General features: G+C 39.5%; 1 protein-coding gene across 1 annotated transcript; it reads left to right on the forward strand.

The window, feature by feature from the left end:
- Positions 1-4,633: 4,633 nt before the first annotated feature.
- On the forward strand, positions 4,634-15,001 carry LOC111333357 (peroxidasin homolog pxn-1-like). The gene is made up of 5 exons (XM_088744991.1): positions 4,634-4,812; positions 9,617-9,676; positions 10,602-10,889; positions 13,307-13,612; positions 14,118-15,001. Exons 1-5 carry the CDS (start codon positions 4,737-4,739, stop codon positions 14,291-14,293), a joined length of 906 nt encoding a protein of 301 aa, XP_088601117.1. The 5' UTR covers positions 4,634-4,736; the 3' UTR covers positions 14,294-15,001.
- The last annotated feature ends 3,948 nt before the right edge of the window (positions 15,002-18,949 follow it).

Genomic DNA, 18,949 nt, shown 5'->3' on the forward strand with positions numbered 1-18,949 from the left:
CTTAACAACGATGTTAAACCCGTTTGATATGTCCGTACGTAGGCGTTTCTATCAGGGTGTAGTGGGCTCTTAGAGGAATCTTCACAGACTTATTAAATAACTATTGATTCAAGTTGCTATTCGTGAGGCTTTCAAGAATTTAGAACAGTGCTCAGAAGCGGGCAGAAGTGCCCAACGGCCGAGTCAATGTAAAAAAATAACCGTTCTAGGCTTAATCGCGCTGGCTAGCAGAGTCCTGAATGGAATGGCATTAATCTACGGTAAATTTGCAAGGATTTTTTTCAATTGGAAACTGAGATATCTTGAACGGCGGTCGTTTCAACAAGCGACGTAAGGAGACAATGAAGACCGACGAGAAAAAAAACCAACAGGCAAAAAAATTTGATCCACACGTAATATCATAGCGTGATCACGGAAATTTTGCTTGGAACCCTCCGGAATTTTGCCCCTTGGGCGGGGGAAGGGGCCTTACTTTATCACTCTTTATAGTTCACCACTAAATTTTCTCCGGTTCTTATTGGTTTAAATCGATCACGTGACGCGAGTCATCCGTAGAGAGATACTATCAGCCCATAGTGCCCGCCCGCGGAAAATACCCGGATGGATAGTGCCCGTCCGCGGAAAATACCTGGATTGATACTACTCATCCGTGAAAAGTTTTGAATAGTTTGACGGCCGCGAAGTTAGGCAGATCGGAAAAACAGTGACTTTTCAATTCTGACAGGTATAACGTATTATTTAGCCAATGTACGGTTGCGAATTATTGACATTTGTGTCAAGCTGTAGGCGCGAAAGAAAATCTAGTGGTGAACAATAAAAACAATAGAGTGTTTATGTCTCGGAACTATCGGTCTGATAGTGTCGAAAACGTGCAAAAGCTAGCGTACTCACGATTTATTTTCTTGGTTCGATTTTTTTATTACACTCCAGTTATCTCCCACTCACAACTCTCACGAAAAAACACACCACATCTCATTGTAAGCACGTGGAACAGCACCATATATGGGGCAATAAGACACGTGCTGCATACATGCGGTTTGGTTATGTAATAGATAAACGAAATCACTTATGTTTAAGATTAATAAATGTAACTGTGCAGTTTCCAACAATAGTTGCCCCTTGGAAATTTGATGTTCTTAGAACTAGCATATTTGCCCTCGATGCTTCGCTTCTCGGGCAAATATTTGTTTTAAGAACATGAAATTTCCGCCGGGCAACTATCAGCCGATAGTTCCTAGACAGAAACACTCTATTGTTTAAGTAGAGACAAGAACGATATTTATGTAAAGAATCGAAAACAATGGTTGAAACCATCGCACAACGCTTAAAGCATTTGCTATAGATAGTTCAGGATGATTTACAAAGAAAAAGCAAAACAAAAACAAATATGCTCGGAAGAATGATTAATCTTAATTTTCGCGCAATTACCAGCTGTTACATGACGACAGGCCGGAATAACTGCATAATTAAGTAAGAATGGTTCTAGCTGGGTGACTATATTTAAATAAATAAAGGCTGATATATAGGCAATAAGAGGATATTACGTCTCTTTACACTGTCATTCCTAATGGCGAAGGTCTTCTGGCCCTTAAACATTTTTTTGTACTGTTAAGGAACCTAAATCTGAAACACTACTACGCTTAGCCGAACTAGTGCTCACACTCTATTGTTTTTCATTCGGGGACAACTTTTTCAAACAAACCAATGGTGTACCAAAATGGGACCTAGCTATGCCAATCTTTTTGTAGGTTTTGTTGAACACCAATTTTTCAGCCAATACAACGGCTCCAAACCTGAACTCTACGGTCGCTACATCGACGACTGTATCGGTGCTACCTCCTCTACCAGAGAGGAGCTCACTCATTTCATAACCGCAGTCAATTCTTTTCACCCGGCTCTAAAATATACCTGGGAAATTTCTGACAAGTCTTTATCCTTTTTAGACATCAAAGTTTCAATTGAAGGGAACGGATTATGCACTAGTGTGTATTACAAACCTACAGACTCGCATAATTACTTGTTGTATTCGTCTTCGCATCCATCTCACGTTAAGAATTCCATTCCTTACTCTCAGTTTCTAAGACTTCGCCGTTTATGTAGTGATGACTCTGATTTCCACCACAAATCAGAGTCAATGTGCCAGTTTTTCGATAAACGTGGTGACCCTGATTCTGTAGTTCAAGCGGGTTACCACCGCGCCCAACTTATTGATCGACATTCAGCACTACAAACGTCACAAAAGGAAGATTCCGACCGCATTCCATTCACTCTCACGTTTTACCTTCGCAACCACTCAGTTAAATCCATCATTCTTAAAAACTTTAAATTACTTCAAAACGATCCAGAGACAAGCACTATCTTTTCGCAGCCTCCGCTCATTTCATTCGAACGCGACAAAAACATAGGCAATTTTTTAGTCAGAAGTTCTTTTCAGACTAATGACCAACCAGGCACTTCGCACGATGCAAAACGTGTCCTTTCATTCACAACACTGAGAAAATATCGGGAACCAAACGATCCATTAAGATCACCTATCACTTCACGTGCACCTCCGCCAATGTAATCTATTGCATAACTTGCACTTATTGCAAAAAGATTTACATCGGCGAAACAGGAAGAAGACTAGGTGACCGATTCCGAGAACACCTTCGCGACGTTGAAAAGAATGACAAGGACACATCGAAACCAGTCGCTAGACATTTTAATTTACCTAAGCATTCTAAGCAACATATGGCGATCTGCGGTCTTTCCTTACCCTTAGGTAGCACGGAAAGCCGTAAAACGGTTCTATCCTGGTGTACCGGTTCACAAGTGAATTACCATTGTTCTTTCTTTGTTTAGGAGTTATCGGTTAGCCATTGTGTATTGTTTGGTCTTTTGTATTGGCTCTTGTGAACCGGTACACGAGGACAGAACCCGTAAAACTCTTGAACAAAAGCTCATCTTTCAAACCGGCAGTCTAAATCCCACAGGTATCAACGAACGCTTTTCATTCCACTAATTTATTCGTGTTTTTCTCGTTGCCATGTTCCCACCAATCACGTAGCTCCATTTTCTGCCTTTAAAAGCACACACAACCCACAATTCCTCTACTAGCTCCGACGAAGGGCTCACGCTCGAAAAGTCAGCTTTTATAATCGTAACGGTGGCCAATTTACCATTTCAACTTTGTTGTTATAAAGCCTCATGATTTCTAAGAAACTATGAGGTGCTTCACTCAAACGCAATTACCGTTTAATTTACATTTAGTTTCAAAAATAAGAATGATCATTTCCTGTGGAAAAATTCGCCGGTTAAGTCATGTGAATATCAGTTGAAATACGGCTAGGTTTATCTCTCCATCGAAAAAGCTTGTCACGGAATGACTTTAACCATTGGACTCCTTTTGAAAGCCACGGGAATGTCTTTTACTGTTCAACCTGTGTTCTGACCTAAACTGAAACATCATCTTTCGCCTTTCCCATTATTAGCCAAAAGCATCACGTTGACGTTCAAATGTTCGAAAGAGCTGAACTCTTTGTATCTTGATTCATTTTGGTGTAATGGTTAAATTACCAATGGGCAACACTGCCGACGCAGGTACTATGCGAGAAGTCATGGACTACCTTCAACACAAAATAATTACTTTTGTTCCAAGTACGCCTGTGTCATTGGTTAAAAAAAAAAACATTGCCTTTTCGCTTTTAGGTTGCCAATAAAAATTTCCCTTGAACACACAACTACCCCACCTTCTCCCTCCTTCCCCCTCCCCCCGGGGAAAAAATCAGAAGTCTTTAGCTATTTTAGGAAATCTACTTCCGCGTGCTTACCATCTGTGTTTTGTTTCTAAAGATTCTCACTAGGATAAACTTCCACTTTCGGCTGTCAAAACATATAATCCTGGGATTTAACCTTCAAATGCACTATGCTATCCACTGGAAGGATTCATTAGCGAATAGCGTCATCCAACATTAGAACAACCGGGGCCTGGCTTTCAGTCGCTCGTAAGTTGGATATATCAACAAAGTTGAAATGGTAAATTGGCCACCGTAACGATTACAAAAGCTGACGTTTCGAGCGTTAGACCTTCGTTGGAGCGAATAACCGGAAGTATAAAAAATTCCTGAACCTCGACCAGTGCAACTGACTTTAAATAATGAAACGAATAAAGTGAATATTAAACTTGCTGAGATTAATTTAATCGGTTCTTTGGTTAGTGAATTGGCGTCTGCACTTTTCATAGTAAACCCACTGACCATGATTAATTTTTATTGATTTACGGCTAAATATACTAAATTTACCCAAACAGTTTCTTTCGAAACTATCAGCCTTTATTCATAAATATACTTTGTTACAGTTTCGAAACTCAATCATTAAAACTTCCTCCCACGTGCAGTTTCTTCGGTTGCCGAAGACCCTGTCACCTTTCAGGGCAGTTCAGTTGAATGGTTTACCGATTCACCTTCGAATACTTGCTCTAGATGTTAGATTTTAAGCCCTCTTTAAATTAATTTTAATTTTACTCAGATCTTTTAATTACATGGCTTTTCATTTTGAATACATTAATTTTCATTGGTTTAGCTGTTGATTGACAGATAAATATAGTACAATTCCACTGATAAATCTTTATTTATGAATAAGGAACTTCCTGTTTTTCTCGAAAACGCCTTTCCGTAAAACGCTGCTCCTGGCGCGGGTTGATCAATGAAACGAACATTGAGTCAGAGAGACTTGTATTCGATAAAGGAACCAAGAACATGACTTCAGGACAAAAACTACACTTTTGGATTCTCGTTTTCTTCTCCGTGTTCTTACTAGAAGAAGCCGTAGATGGTGAGTATGGGAAGAAAACCCAAAGTCATGTTATCAACTCACAAGTTTCAGTTTCCTAGAACACAGAAGCTTTGTACATGAATAGACTGCGAATGTATCAGGAATTTTTTGAACATGCAGTCTTTTCTATCATAACAAAACCACAGATAAAGACAAAGAAGAAGTTCTGAGCAGATCAAAATGATTTTAAATGACGCAAGAAAGAACATAGGAAACGCTACCATCGTTGTAAAACCTAAACAAAAGCAGGTTACAACTTCATCTTCCGTTTAGTAATTCATGAAGGAATAGATTGAGTATAACTAATTTTGTAGTCGAACTAGTATGTGATTTCCTTTGGTTGCAAAAGAACTATAGATATCATAGTTTAGTCAGTATGTATATTCAGCTCTTTTAAACCCTTATCATGCTGAGTTCGACTTCAGGTTACAATCCCCTAAACTGACTTTATTTTTAGTAACACACTTATACACGACAGTTGATCCTTTCATCAGCAGTGCAAGCTTTACATTTCATCAAATCCTAACAACCTATATATCAAATTAAAGCTTAAGAAATTGCCTTTCTGATTATTCTATTACAATAAACTTTTAACCTATTTTGCTTTTAAAATTTTAGCTATGAAATCATGCTTTTGGAAAAACTTGACTAAAATTATACATTAACAAAAAACAAATCATATCAATTTCTTCCAAAAATTATCTGTACAAGCCTAAAATGGCAATCAGAGTTAAGCCCTAGTCCATCAGCTTAATAAAACAATTCCTGTGTCTGTGACAACATTTGTTTTTCTCAATACAGTAGCAAGACTGCATACTTGTTAAGTCAACACATAATCAAAATTAGGAATTTATGTACATTGTTCGGTTTTGAATTAGTTCAAAACAGTCAGCTCAGTTGTTGGGGTCTATGTTGTAAATTTATGTATTTCTGTGTTTGAATTGACTTCAAAACCTAACAAAACCAAACAAAAGATGAATAATGGTTATGATCAGTTAGTTTCAGCATCCTCATTGTCATTATTGGCATCGTGTCTTCGAATGTAGGCAGCAACATAGTCCTGAACAGTGTGGAACAACTGGAAGCAGTCCTGTATACAGAGGGCTACTTTACAGACACTGCACTGAAAGCTAGACTCTTTTCCTGGCCTCTTCCTTTTCTCTCCTGCCCTTTTTAAGATCTTCTTTTGGGCAGGAAAGCAAACCACACATGCCCGGGTGATGTTGGACTTCTTCCCAGTGCCCAATATTTTCTCTGGGAAGTGACCTCCAACTTGAAGACAGGTTAAGCCTTCGGCTGACCTCCTTGGGCGGCCTCTCGGAGTGAGAGAATGGGAGATGCCAGAATTCCTAACAAGCTCCTTCACAAGCTCCCTTCTAAAAGTCCTTTGCAGCACAGGTGACCGGGTTCTTTGCTTGTACAGGATGTAAGCATTCAGGATGCTTAAGGAAAACAGGTGGAAGAACACTTTCTTCCACCATTTCATGGTGCGTCGCCTGAAGCAAGAATAGGCCACCATCTGATCACATCTGTCAACTGCTCCCATGAACTTGTTGTAGTCATGGATAATCTCAGGTTTAGTTATTGGTTGGCCAGTTCCAGGGTGATTTCGGCCAACTTCTACATCCGCAACAGAATGAACTGATGACAACATCTGGAAAACTCTGCGGTCCTTAAATTTAACTGCCAGCAAAGTTCCATTGTTCATAACATACTTGTCACCTTTTCTTTTCACTTGTGCCCTTTTAAATTGCTTGGGGATACCTTTCCTGTATCTGGCTGTTCCACAGGCCCCAGTGTTCTGCCTATAGAGCTCAGCAAATAAAGTAGGTGATGTGTAGTAGTTGTCAACATACAAACACCTACCCGCATTCAAATAAGGTTGCATGAGCCTCATGACTAAGTCATATGTCTTTCCTTTAGCACTGAGTGGTTCTGGGTTTACACCAGTGTAAATTTCAAACCTACAACAATATCCATTACTTGAGTCACACAACTGGTATGACTTGACACCATACTTATCTGGCTTGTCAGGATTATACACTTTGAAATACACCTTTCCTCTGAATGGAATCATTCCCTCATCAATGCAAATATTTTTGCCTGGCTTCCAGACATCTGAAAATTTCCCAGTGACAACGCTGTATATCGTGCCAAGCTTTTTTATTGGGTCATACCCTTCCTGTCCTCGAGGAACATAATCATCATTATCACACAAGTGAAAAAATGTTAAAATGTTCATAAATTTGTCTCTTGACATAATTTGAGGGGAAAAGGGAGTTGATAAAACCTCGTCGATGGACCAGTAATCCTGGATATTCTCTTGATTCACCAGGCCCATTGCAATGATCATGGCAAGAAAAGCTTTTATCTCACCAGCTGTCACACCATCCTCAGGCCAATTTCTAAATCTCGAGTGCTGAGGTGAACGACCTCTTCGCTGTAAAGATGCGATTGTTTCCGTAGCATATTTATTTGTTTGGGATGCAATCTCGTCGAATAGGTTTTCGGGGAAGAGGAGATGAAAGTAGTCAGAGAATGATGGATTGTTAGGAAGCTCCACATTCAACCCTCGATCAGCTGTGAAGTCAAGCCTTCGCGGGATGCGATCGCCAAGGACCCAGTTGTCTTCTTCGGTTTCTTCTTCGCTGTCCGCCTCGTCATCACTGTCTTCTTCTCTTCTGTCATGTTCTTCATCACCGCTTTCAGAATTATCCGTATTTTCATCTAAATCGCTATCCTCTCCGCCGACAACTTCATCAATAGTTCCTTCATCTACAAATACGATATTGGCCGCCATCTTTGTTTATCAGTGTTACCGCGCAACAAAATATATTTCATGCTAATTAACTCTTTTATTCTACTCGGGTCTTCGGCACTCTGTCGGATGCTTAATTTATATATATATACCCAACATATTCCGAACTTCTCCGCCAATAAAACGATGATGTTCGGAAATCCGGAATATTGCGGGACCCGTCCACATGGACTAACACGTGCGCCCGGAATATTCCGGAAGCCGCACGATAAGGGTTTAAAATTCGAAGCTCGCCGCGCCTAGCTGGAGACTGAACATAAAAACACGACCTAACTGTAAGGACTCAACAAAAACCTTAAAGTGCACTTAAATCCAAAACTTTGTTTTCGCTTAACGAAATAAGCTTATTTTTTGGAGTATTTCTGTGCAAAAATTTTTTTAATTTGCTTAAATCTTTAATTTTCTGTGCGTAGTCAAAATACGGAAAATCGGCCGCCATCTTGCCCCACGACCAAGTTTAAAGAGGAATGGCTCTAGTGGATAATGTGACGTCAAATCGAGAACACGAAAGTCTGCATTTCACACATTTTCACTTGTTTGGGAAAGTTGTCGTCGATATTGTCCGAAATATGCCGACTAGGTGTGTTGTATGAGGAATGTATGAAGCGCGATACCCTCTTGCAAATTTCGCACGTTGCTACATCCTTTTACAACACACTTAGTCGGCATATTTTCGGACAATATCGACTACAACCTTTCCAAAAAAATGAAAATGTGTGAAATGCAGACTTTCGTGTTCTCGATTTGACGTCACATTACCCGCTAGAGCCATTCCTCTTTAAACTCGGTCGTGGGGCAAGATGGCGGCCGATTTTCCGTATTTTGACTGGGCACAGAAAATTGAAGATTTGAGCAAATAAAAATATTTTTGCACAGAAATACTCCAAAAAACACGCTTATTTCGTTAAGCGAAAAAAAATTTTTGGGTTTAGGTGCACTTCAAGGAGAGAGCTGATTGTCAATAACTCCCATCTAAAATGAAGGTGAACAGAGTTGGCGAAGGAAGAGAGTTCCTTACGGTTTAATTTACATGTCAGTTTCATAAATTAGAATAATCATTAGGGACTTTAAGCAAACCACGACGGCTACGGCAACGAGAACAGGGAAAAACAATAGATCTAATTGGCAGAACAATAGCCCAGCACGTGCGTTCTAAAACTTTGTACATTTCTTGGCCGTCCTTTGCAAAACAACAACGTGAAATCACCAAAATTTGCGTCGTCTGCGAATCGAACCCGCAGCGGGAAATTATTTTAATTCACATTTGGAACTCAACGCTACTTACAACAACAACAACATTGACTTTATTTATTTTTTTTAAATTAAAGAAATAAAGGCTTTTGTAGCCCGCAGTTAGTTAAGCTATTCTAGGCGGGCTACCTAAACAGACACTGTATAGGCTCTCTCACACACACACACACACACACACACACACACACACACACACACACACACACGCACACACACACGCAACGATTAAATAAATAAATAAATGAGCAAATAAAAATAAATTATAAATAATAGTAGTGATAACCATGTTAAAGGTTTTAACTGGGCCAGTCACACAAGGGAGTTTTTAACAGTTCAAAGAGAAAGCTAATCAGTTGAAATACAAATATAAGCTAGAAAGGTCAAGGTAGCGCAAATCAACATTCATCTCCTCAATTTTATGCGTTACTTTTATGCGTTATGTTGAGTTTGAGGTTTGGCGCCCTATGAAACAGTAAACACATGCCGCCATTTTCGAAATTATAACTAAAAGTAGAAACTCCTTTTTTAATCGACGTCTTCCGTGGCGTTGCCGTCCTGACTGCTTAAAGTCCCTATTTCCTGTGGAAAAAAGATTCGTCGGTTACACCATATGAATAACAGTTGAAGGAGGAAGTCGCAAAATATATTCGTGGTAAAAATTGAATATCATGAATTAGAGGGCCTTAGTCTTACTCGCTACAACTCGATTGTCTTGAATTTCTGCTTTCTTTTCAGTATATCCTCAGTTTACTTGTGGACCCCTAGGTTTAAAGCATGATATCAACCAAACAGAAGGTAAGTTTAATAATCGAGTCAATTACAAGAACCGAACCCGGAAACGACAAAACAATAGTTTAGATTTTTCTTTATACAACTAAAAAAGACTAGTTACGTTCCATCACAATCATCGACCATGTGAAGAGAAATAGAGACCTCAAGCAAACCGCGACGGTGATGGCAACGGGAACGTGGCTAAACAAAAGATCTCATGGGTAGAACAATAGCTCCGAGCACGTGCGTTTTCAAACTCTGTACAACTGAACCGCCCTCGGCAACACAACATCGCGAAATTATCAAAATTTGTGTGGTCTGCCGGAGAACAGAAAACCCGAAGGCAGCATTTTCCATAACTTGCGGTTTGATATTCCATTCAGTTTTGTTTAGCATTTTACCACCACTGGAAAAAAAAAAAAAAATTGGAAAATATTCCAGGAAATAAGTTGCTACTTTTAATGTAATACAATTCTTATTAATGTCGTGATTTCAATTGCGTGGTTTCTGAGAAACTTTAAGTAACCTGATTGTCCAATCAAAGGCCAACGCAAGCTACAAGGAAAGAATCTCGATGCTACAGTGCTAAATTAACGTGGGTTCCGCAGTGACTCTCGCAATGGCTGAGGTGGTCTAATGATGTCTCTGGTGAAGGGAACCCCCATAGAACGTTTCCTTACCTATAGCCTTCCCTTGTGTGTAAGAGGGTCGGTCGGTCAAAAAAATTAAAAAAACAAACAAACAAACAAAAAAAGCAAGACGCTCGAGTTAAGAGAAAGCCGGAAAGCCATTACCATTAGAAAGGTTTGACTGAAAGAAAAGAGGGAAGTCAATTACTGATTATGTAGATAGACGGACACTACCCAAAAACTGTTCGGTCTCAGGGTCTATGCTTCATGTTTTTGTAGGTGTCAACGTTTCATATATATAATTTTCTTTATCTATATAGACGGTAAGCCTCAGGTGACTTGTCTGAGACCACGGCAAAACGTACACTTAGATGCACATGTGCAAATTGAATGTGAGGTTATCTCTGGCACCTTTGCTAATATCACATGGTTTCATAATGGAATATTTCTCAGCGAGCTAAAGAAAAGCTTCGTGACGATTGACAAACGGTCCTGTGGTCAAACGCTGAAAATTAGATACGCCAGCTCACGCGATGAAGGAAAATACACATGTGCAGCCACTAACAAGTTTGGAACTGTCAATAACACATGCTCTCTTCGTATCAAGGGTATTGTGTTTGATACTGTTTTTCTTACCTCTGTTTAGCTAAATCCGCGGCTCATTAAGAGACTTAAGTTGAAATTGTAAATTGGCTACCGTAAATAGTTAAAAAGCTGACGTTTCGAGCGTTAGCCCTTCATCAATCACTCTGATGAAGGACTAACGCTCGAAACGTCAGCTTTTTAACTCTTTACGGTGGCCAATTTACAATTTCAACTCATTTGATATTACCAAATTACCATGTTACCCCCACTGTATCCTCATTATCCCCACCCCTCCCCCTTTTAAGAGATCAATTTTGTTATAGCTTCCCTCTTCCCCATATACCGCGATGGCGACGACTAATTTCTCCTTCGTTCTTCCTTATACCTCGTGATCCCTCCAAAAAAATATTCTCTGCCTCCCTCCCTGAGGATAGTTAATAACTGATTCCTATCAAAATAAATAGCGGACAGGAACAGATCAGAAGCGGATCCAGGGGGAGGGTCCGGGGAGGGCCGTCTCCTCCCCTTCATTAGACCTCTGGATATTCTTACCTCTTCTGTGAGACCGAGGAAGGTAAATTGACACACACGTCCACTCCGAAAGATACTTACACGCGGTTCTCTTCTGTCCAAAGTCCAAAATGGCTGATAAATCTTCCTGTCATTTTCGACCTCATACAGTAGTGATAAAGAAGTTAGGGCACGTGGTAATATTTTGTGTCTAGACCATAAACTATAGTATTCGGTGCCATTCACTCCATTTATTACGGTGGCTCTCAAGGGCCATCCACCTACGAAAGTTTTCATGACTTTATCGCGCGATAAGTTTTGCTCAGCCCATTCATTCAAAAAATTTGCAATCAACATTATCGCGCGATAGATAAACTTATCGCGCGATAGAACACTGTATCGCGCGATAGAACAACTTATCGCGCGATAGAACAACTTATCGCGCGATAGATGATATTATCGCGCGATAATTTTATCACTCGCTCCCATGGCCCCACGACCATTAGCACGTGGTCACATCCATAGCAAGATGGCGGACCAAGTTTCGAACGTGAGTAATTGTCCAAGAAATAAAGACTTTTGTTCTTGATTTTTGAGCAAGAGACGGTAATCTTTGCGTTAAATTAAATTATATTTCTATGCTTTCTATGCCTTATATTCATAAACAATCTTTCACCTTATACACCTTATATAGTTTAAAAACGTATCCCTGCACCTTATATTCATAAACAATCTTTCAAATATAGAGCAATAAAGTCCCTCTCATATCTTTCACCCCACTTACTAAGATAGCATAGAAATATAATTTGATTTAATCCAAAGATTACCGTCTCTTGCTCAAAAATCTAGAAATAAAAGTCTTTATTTCGTGGACAATCACTCACCTTCGAAACTTGGTCCGCAATCTTGCTATAGATGTGACCACGGGCTAATGGTCGTGGGGCTATGGGAGCTAGTAATAAAATTATCGCGCGATAATATTATCTATCGCGGGATAAGTTGATCTATCGCGCGATAAGTTGTTCTATCGCGCGATAGAACACTGTATCGCGCGATAAGTTGTTCTATCGCGCGATAGAACATTCTATCGCGCGATAACTTTTTTTATCGCGCGATAAGTAGTTCTATAGCGCGATAAGTTGTTGTATGGCGCGATAAGTTGTTCTATCGCGCGATAAGTTGTTGTATCGCGCGATAAGTTGTTTTATTACACGACTCGGGCAGTCAGAGGGCCAATAACTAAAATCAACCAATCAAAATGCTCTATTGCCGGTCCAATATTCTCTAAGTATTAGACCGGGCACTTTCCCGAATGGTCCCGAATGATACCGCACTTGTGTCCCTTTGAACTTCAGTCGTATAATAAATCTCTTATTAACCAAGCTTGCTCGGGACCGTACTGTAAGAATATCGGCCCTCGGTCTTTTTTGTACGGACCTCGCTACGCTCGGTCCGTACTGTCAAGACCTCGGACCGATATTCTCCCAGTACGGCCCCCGCGCTTGGTTAATAAGATATATGTATCGCGCGATAAGTTGTTGTATCGCGCGATAAGTTGTTGTATCGCGCGATAAGTTGTTCTATCGCGCGATAGAACACTATCGCGCGATGAGTTGTTCTATCGAGCGATAAGTTGTTCTATCGCGCGATAGAACACTATCGCGCGATGAGTTGTTCTATCGAGCGATAAGTAGTTCTATCGCGCGATAAGTTGTTCTATCGCGCGATAAGTTTATCTATCGCACGATAATGTTGATTGCAAGTTTTTTTGAATGAATGGATTCAGCAAAACTTATCGCGCGATAAAGTCATGAAAATTTTTGTAGGTGGATGGCCCTTGAGAGCCACCGTAATTTGCTGTGACGTTAAGTGTCTAAACCATTTATTGTAATGTTTGGTGACTAAACCATTTTTACTTAATCCCTCGCAGTTCCTATAAACGAACCTGAAGTGGAATACTTTAAGATTGCTGACAACCGCCAAACAGCTTACCTGAATGGAACTGTTGAACTCAAGTGTAAATTACTGCATGTTGACGCTCATATGTGGCTGTTGAATGGAACAAGGATTTCACATGGTGATCGTCACAAAATGATAAGGGATACCACCATTTGCAAACCTAGAAAGCTGTTTACCTTGAAAATAATAAACGTGACTGAGAATGACGAGGGACGGTACACATGCTCTGGATATAAAAATGGTATAAAGGCAGCAAAGGATCTTTTCCTAAAAACAGGTTTGTCATAACGTAAAGATGCATGGAATCGAAACCATTTCGTGCGAAGATTGACTTCAAAACTAAAAAAAATTAGACAATTTAGTAGTAACCTTTGGGTCTCACACAGCCGCTTCTCTAATCATAGCAAGGCAAAAAAAATAATTTGCAAGTCAAAAATGGATAAACGACAAACAAATCTCCAAAAGACGGAAAAAAGAGCAATGAGACTAACGGCTAATTAATGACAGATTTGTCAAACACATTCAGGGACAGTTTTCGAACGCTTAGGTTACCTTTTGAGATCTCTAAATGCGTTTGGTTATACATCTTCAAATATGCTTTACATTGGTGGAGATGAAATTACTTGACTTTTAAAGAAAAGCTGCTTCTTTTAGGAAGGTTGTTACTCGTTTTGTTACGAATTTTGGAGAACGAAGAAATCTGAGTTTCCCTGAAGTATCAAACTCTAGACCTTGACAGACCTTATTGATGAGCCTTATTAACGATTTCATTTTCTTACCAGAGCCATGTCCAAGCGGTCATTACTGTCCCCCCGAAGGAAACACAGCTTTCCCTTTCCCCAGGTCTCCGCCGACACCAACACCTGGTATCAGCAGAGGATACAGCTTCCACAGACCAGATACCGCGAGAATATTATTGTTCGCGGTATTAGCTTTTACCTATAACAAATGCAAGTAACAGCTTCAGCGCACATTTTAATAGTGTGTCATAAAAACAAAGCTGAGTATTTAAAAGAGCTAATCAGATGAAAGGAAACTATTGCATTGAGAAGTCAAAGTAAGAACATGGACACCAGCAAAGTCGTGGGAAAACGAGAGAGACTCAGACGTGATCGATTTTAGTCTTTCATCTGATTGGTATAAAGAGTGGTGCGAGATGTATTTGCTAAACATAGAGCGCAATAGTATATGGTAAAATCAATGCAATCCCGGATTTCTTTCCATGCTCAACTTAAAACTGCAAATGAAACGTCAAGTAAGAATTCACTATTTGAAAGAAGCACTCCGAAAGCTTTAAACTTTTTACTAAAACAAGAAACAGCTTTAACATTATTAAGCTTTGTCAAGGCGGACTGGAGAGTTCAGTTGTTTAAAGACAAACTAAATGGTTTGTAATTATTGAAGAAGCTTTAACATTCATTGTATACAATTATGAGTTCATTCAATTGAAATTAAACCGCAAGTTGTCTAGATTCAGAGATGCAAGGTAGGATTAACAGGCAGGTTGAGCACAACATGTACTGGAGGCCTTATCTTATCGTGTTATAAATGTAGTTGCAAGGTTATAATTCGATAATAATGTTGTATGTTTAGGATATAATTCTTGTGTTTCTCCATAGTTCTGTAATGGACAATTATATCATTAAAAGAACAAGTAAGGCTAAAAGGCTGTTTGATTTTACTTCCACTTTCCTCTTATCACAATTCCCTGCAAGTTTTTCAAAAGTTCAGTTATAACAACTCAGAGACCAGTCGCACGAGGTAGGGGCAGGGACTGGAAAGAAAATTTTAAAGTTTTTGAGTTAATTTTTTTATAAAAAAAAAAAAATTGTGTTAGCGTATCAAGTGCTATGTCGCGCGCACGAATCAGATCGTCGCATTTGGGTATGTATGTATTGAAATACGTCGTGTAAGCTGTAGCACGTGTTCCCCACGAAAAGTTCAAACCCGAAATGTGTAAGATCGTACTGAACAAAGGATAAAGATATAAAAAAACTAATGAAAATGTTTTCAGTATGTTTGAGCCATTTACAAGGTTATCAATACGCCAATAAACCTAACAGTAACGTTTAAATTTTGGATTGTAACTTCGACTCTTAAAAGTAAATTTTGAGGGAGTTTCTCCTTGCAGCGTTGAGTCAATTTTTCACTTACGTAACGCGAAGAACTTGTCAACACTTTAGCGTCAAATAATTCGTGAAATAACGGGAATTTCAGGAATTGTACACAGCCTAGCTTAGTCTTAACCCAGCCCCACACTGGGAAGAATATTCTCCACCATCAATTTACGTCACTAATCCGCAACGATGTTGTGAAATTAACAAGGGTAGACAAAGTAGCTGGAGAGAGTCTGAGAAATCCACTTTGATGTAACTTGCGTAGAAGTACTGGCCACAACTGTCGCATCCCAGCCAATCTTCTCCATCGTCGTCATGGCACACTGTGCAGACGTTGATATCTCTCCTACAGCGGACAGAACAAGTATTTCCGATTATCATTCACTTAAGTATGTCTTCTTTCTTATTGGGTCAGGTCTCATGCTTTGACTCTTAACTCTATATCAGGATCAAACCCAATGCTTGGCAAGATTAAAGGATATGCAGTTTGGAAACAAGCTATGACTTAGGTTACTTATTCGTAGATGTCATCGTAACAACAGCCAAACACCACAGACGTTATTAGTGCACGTTCGGTTGCTATGTCGAAAGCTGCATCTACGGAGGACTCTTCGCACAAACATCTAGCAAACTGAAAGAAACGATCGAAAACAGCAATCAATCATTGGGAAATTGAGTGAAGAATGTGCAATATTCCGTTAAATTCCTTTTAAGGCAGAAATAGTTCAGTGGTTGCTAAGGTATATTTAATCGAATGCACTTTCTTCCTAGTTACCTTGTGAGGGTAAATATTTCGTACCTTAACACCTCAGTATTTAATGAGAATAGTGACTTCTGTATTAAACTTAAAGACTAAATGTCGCGTGTGGGTGCAGAGCGTGAGACAAATGAGAATTTCGCACTTGCACCCATCCTTCTGTTTTATTTGAAGTGCACCAGCTCGATGCAAGGCCAAGATAGAGAAAGCCAGCCCGTTTTGGCGTCAGCGACCTCACTACAAATATAATGACAGACAACTAAAGGGTCACTTTATTCTCAAAGTGACTGCCGTTTTAAATTGAAGGAACAGCTTTTTTCACTTACGACTTAATAATTTTACACTTGCTATAAACACTGAAAGTAGACATTGCATGCCTATCATGTTCGCTCTTCTGTTGGCAGAACAGGGAAATTAAGTTAATAAGTCATGTCTACAGTACGTAGTCGCTACTAGATAAGTAGGGTTTATTGCTGCGAAGAACGCTTTCATACATTTTATGAAAGCGCAGTAAACATATATTATTTTCATATATTTACTGAGTCGTCGCCATCATAACGCATTCTCGTGTCTTAGTCAAAAATTGTCTTCGGTTTTTAAATGTTATCCTTTCGCGGGATTTCGCAATACTCGTAGTCGCGGTTTCATAATTTTCCCGCTGACAAAAATTACTGTTTACTCTTACCCTCGACGAACGCCTTCGATATAGCGTCACCCAACTCAGTATCCCCTCTTTACAGCAAATGGAACAGGGATTTTATCACAATCGTTTTCCACAAATTTAGCTTTTTTTTCAGGGAATCTTTTACATGCTTGAACAATATTTTGGCTTTGAGCCTTGAGATTTCTTTATCTTGATGATAAAATGCTATTGTAAAGGTTCTTTTTTCGGTGTCGCATGGACCGACGTGTACAGATTTGTCACTGATGAACCAACGGGCACAATCTTCTCAGTTAATAGCTTGATAAACTCCACAGACTAAGGTTATTGGACCGAACGATCTCCTTCTTCTTCCTGATGAGCCGGCCACCTCAGGGGGAAATAAGAACCGAGACCTTTGAATTCGGCCTGTCGTGTAAATCACCGAAATATTGCGTTATATTTATCTTTCTTTAAGCTTATAAAAGATATCCAGGACAAAATATTGTGGAAAATAATCGTGATGAAATCGCCGTTCTTTTTTCTGAAGAACCTGAAGCAATCCAGATTACATATTGACCATGGGGAGTTTCATTCCAGTTACGAGTTGCGCTTTGCGTGTGGATGAGTAGTTTGAAAGGTGGAATTATAACATTATGATTTCATTGAATCTTTTATTTCGAACTTTGTTTTTTTTTTTCTTGATCAAGACATGGAAGGAAACGTTGACTGACTCGACTGCACTGCGGCGGTGATAAGTCTCTCATTATCATATCTGTGCAAATTTTCTGACAGTTTTATTTATTTTATATTTATTTATTCGACTTTCATAGTAAGGTGACAGATGATGTAAATTGGTAAAAGAAGAAGGAGAAAAAATAATTAATAATTTAAACACGAAGGCGCGCTATATAAAGAAGTCTTCCCTGGGAAGACCTAGCCTCATTTGTTACTCACCGTTGACGTGTGCGGGTCAAATTCCGAATGCTGGTAGACGAACAATAGGAGCTAATGAGATATCTATTGTTTACTTCCACCAGCATGGTGGCACGAGGTAACGTGCGAACCACCGACTTCGATCTCAAATTTACCGCCACAAATAAAGACAGTTTCCTTTGGAGAAAGGAAATACAAATCTCAAAAATTCTTGTATTGTGATGAAGACATAAAACAATTTTGAGGAATGCGCCCGTTGTTTACTGCTTTGGAGTAGCTGTAGCTCAAGTTGACTTGACTCTAACAGTTCTACATCACACGACGATTGATTGACAAATGGTCCAGTGGGACCTAAGGCTCCTTTTATAGCGCGCCTTCGTGTTTAAGGTAAGTTGCCGCCGCGGTTTTACTTCGCAGACGACGCAAATTTTGGTGATTTCACGTTGTTGTTTTGCAAAGGACGGCTAAGAAATGTACAACGTTTTAAAACGCACGTGCTGGACTATTGTTCTGCCAATTAGATCTATTGATTTTCCACGTTCTCGTTGCCGTAGCCGTCGTGGTTTGCTTAAAGTCCCTAGTTCCCTATTATTGCGAGAGAGGAAATAGACAACAGAATTCGCGATAAAAATAGAAACTGGAAACTGAGATTTTTAATTATGCGTACTCGCACGCGCTCGACAGAAACCAATGGGTATTTAAAGAATGTAATGCGTAAAATACACAAAACGCAGGGCAAAATGAATCACTGGTAGGGTAGCAAATATTGGGCAATTATCTACAACTACATGACTTTGCTTTCTTTGCTCTGAAAGCAAATGTCATATTTGCTTCGTATTCACCAGCAATGAAAAGACGAAAGACGGCTATAACTTAGTGTTTGCACCTGGTGGCAAATGCAACGTACAAGAACGCATTTGTAAAGATTTTGTATTAGCATTAAATGTGAGGTGAAAACGTACGTTCGCATCACAAACACTAGGAATCCAATGTGAGGTAAAATTTCACATTTGCTCGACTCTGATCACTTTTTGCTCTTAAGTAAATTTTACGTTTGTACCACGTTTAGGACCATCGTAAAGATGGCGAAGGCTGATTTTCCTGTGAATCTCTTCTGCTTAACAAATTTAAATAAACAATTAAAACAATTAAACAATTGAACAA

Source organism: Stylophora pistillata, chromosome 14, assembly GCF_964205215.1.
Source record: "Stylophora pistillata chromosome 14, jaStyPist1.2, whole genome shotgun sequence".
Lineage (NCBI taxonomy): Eukaryota > Metazoa > Cnidaria > Anthozoa > Scleractinia > Pocilloporidae > Stylophora > Stylophora pistillata.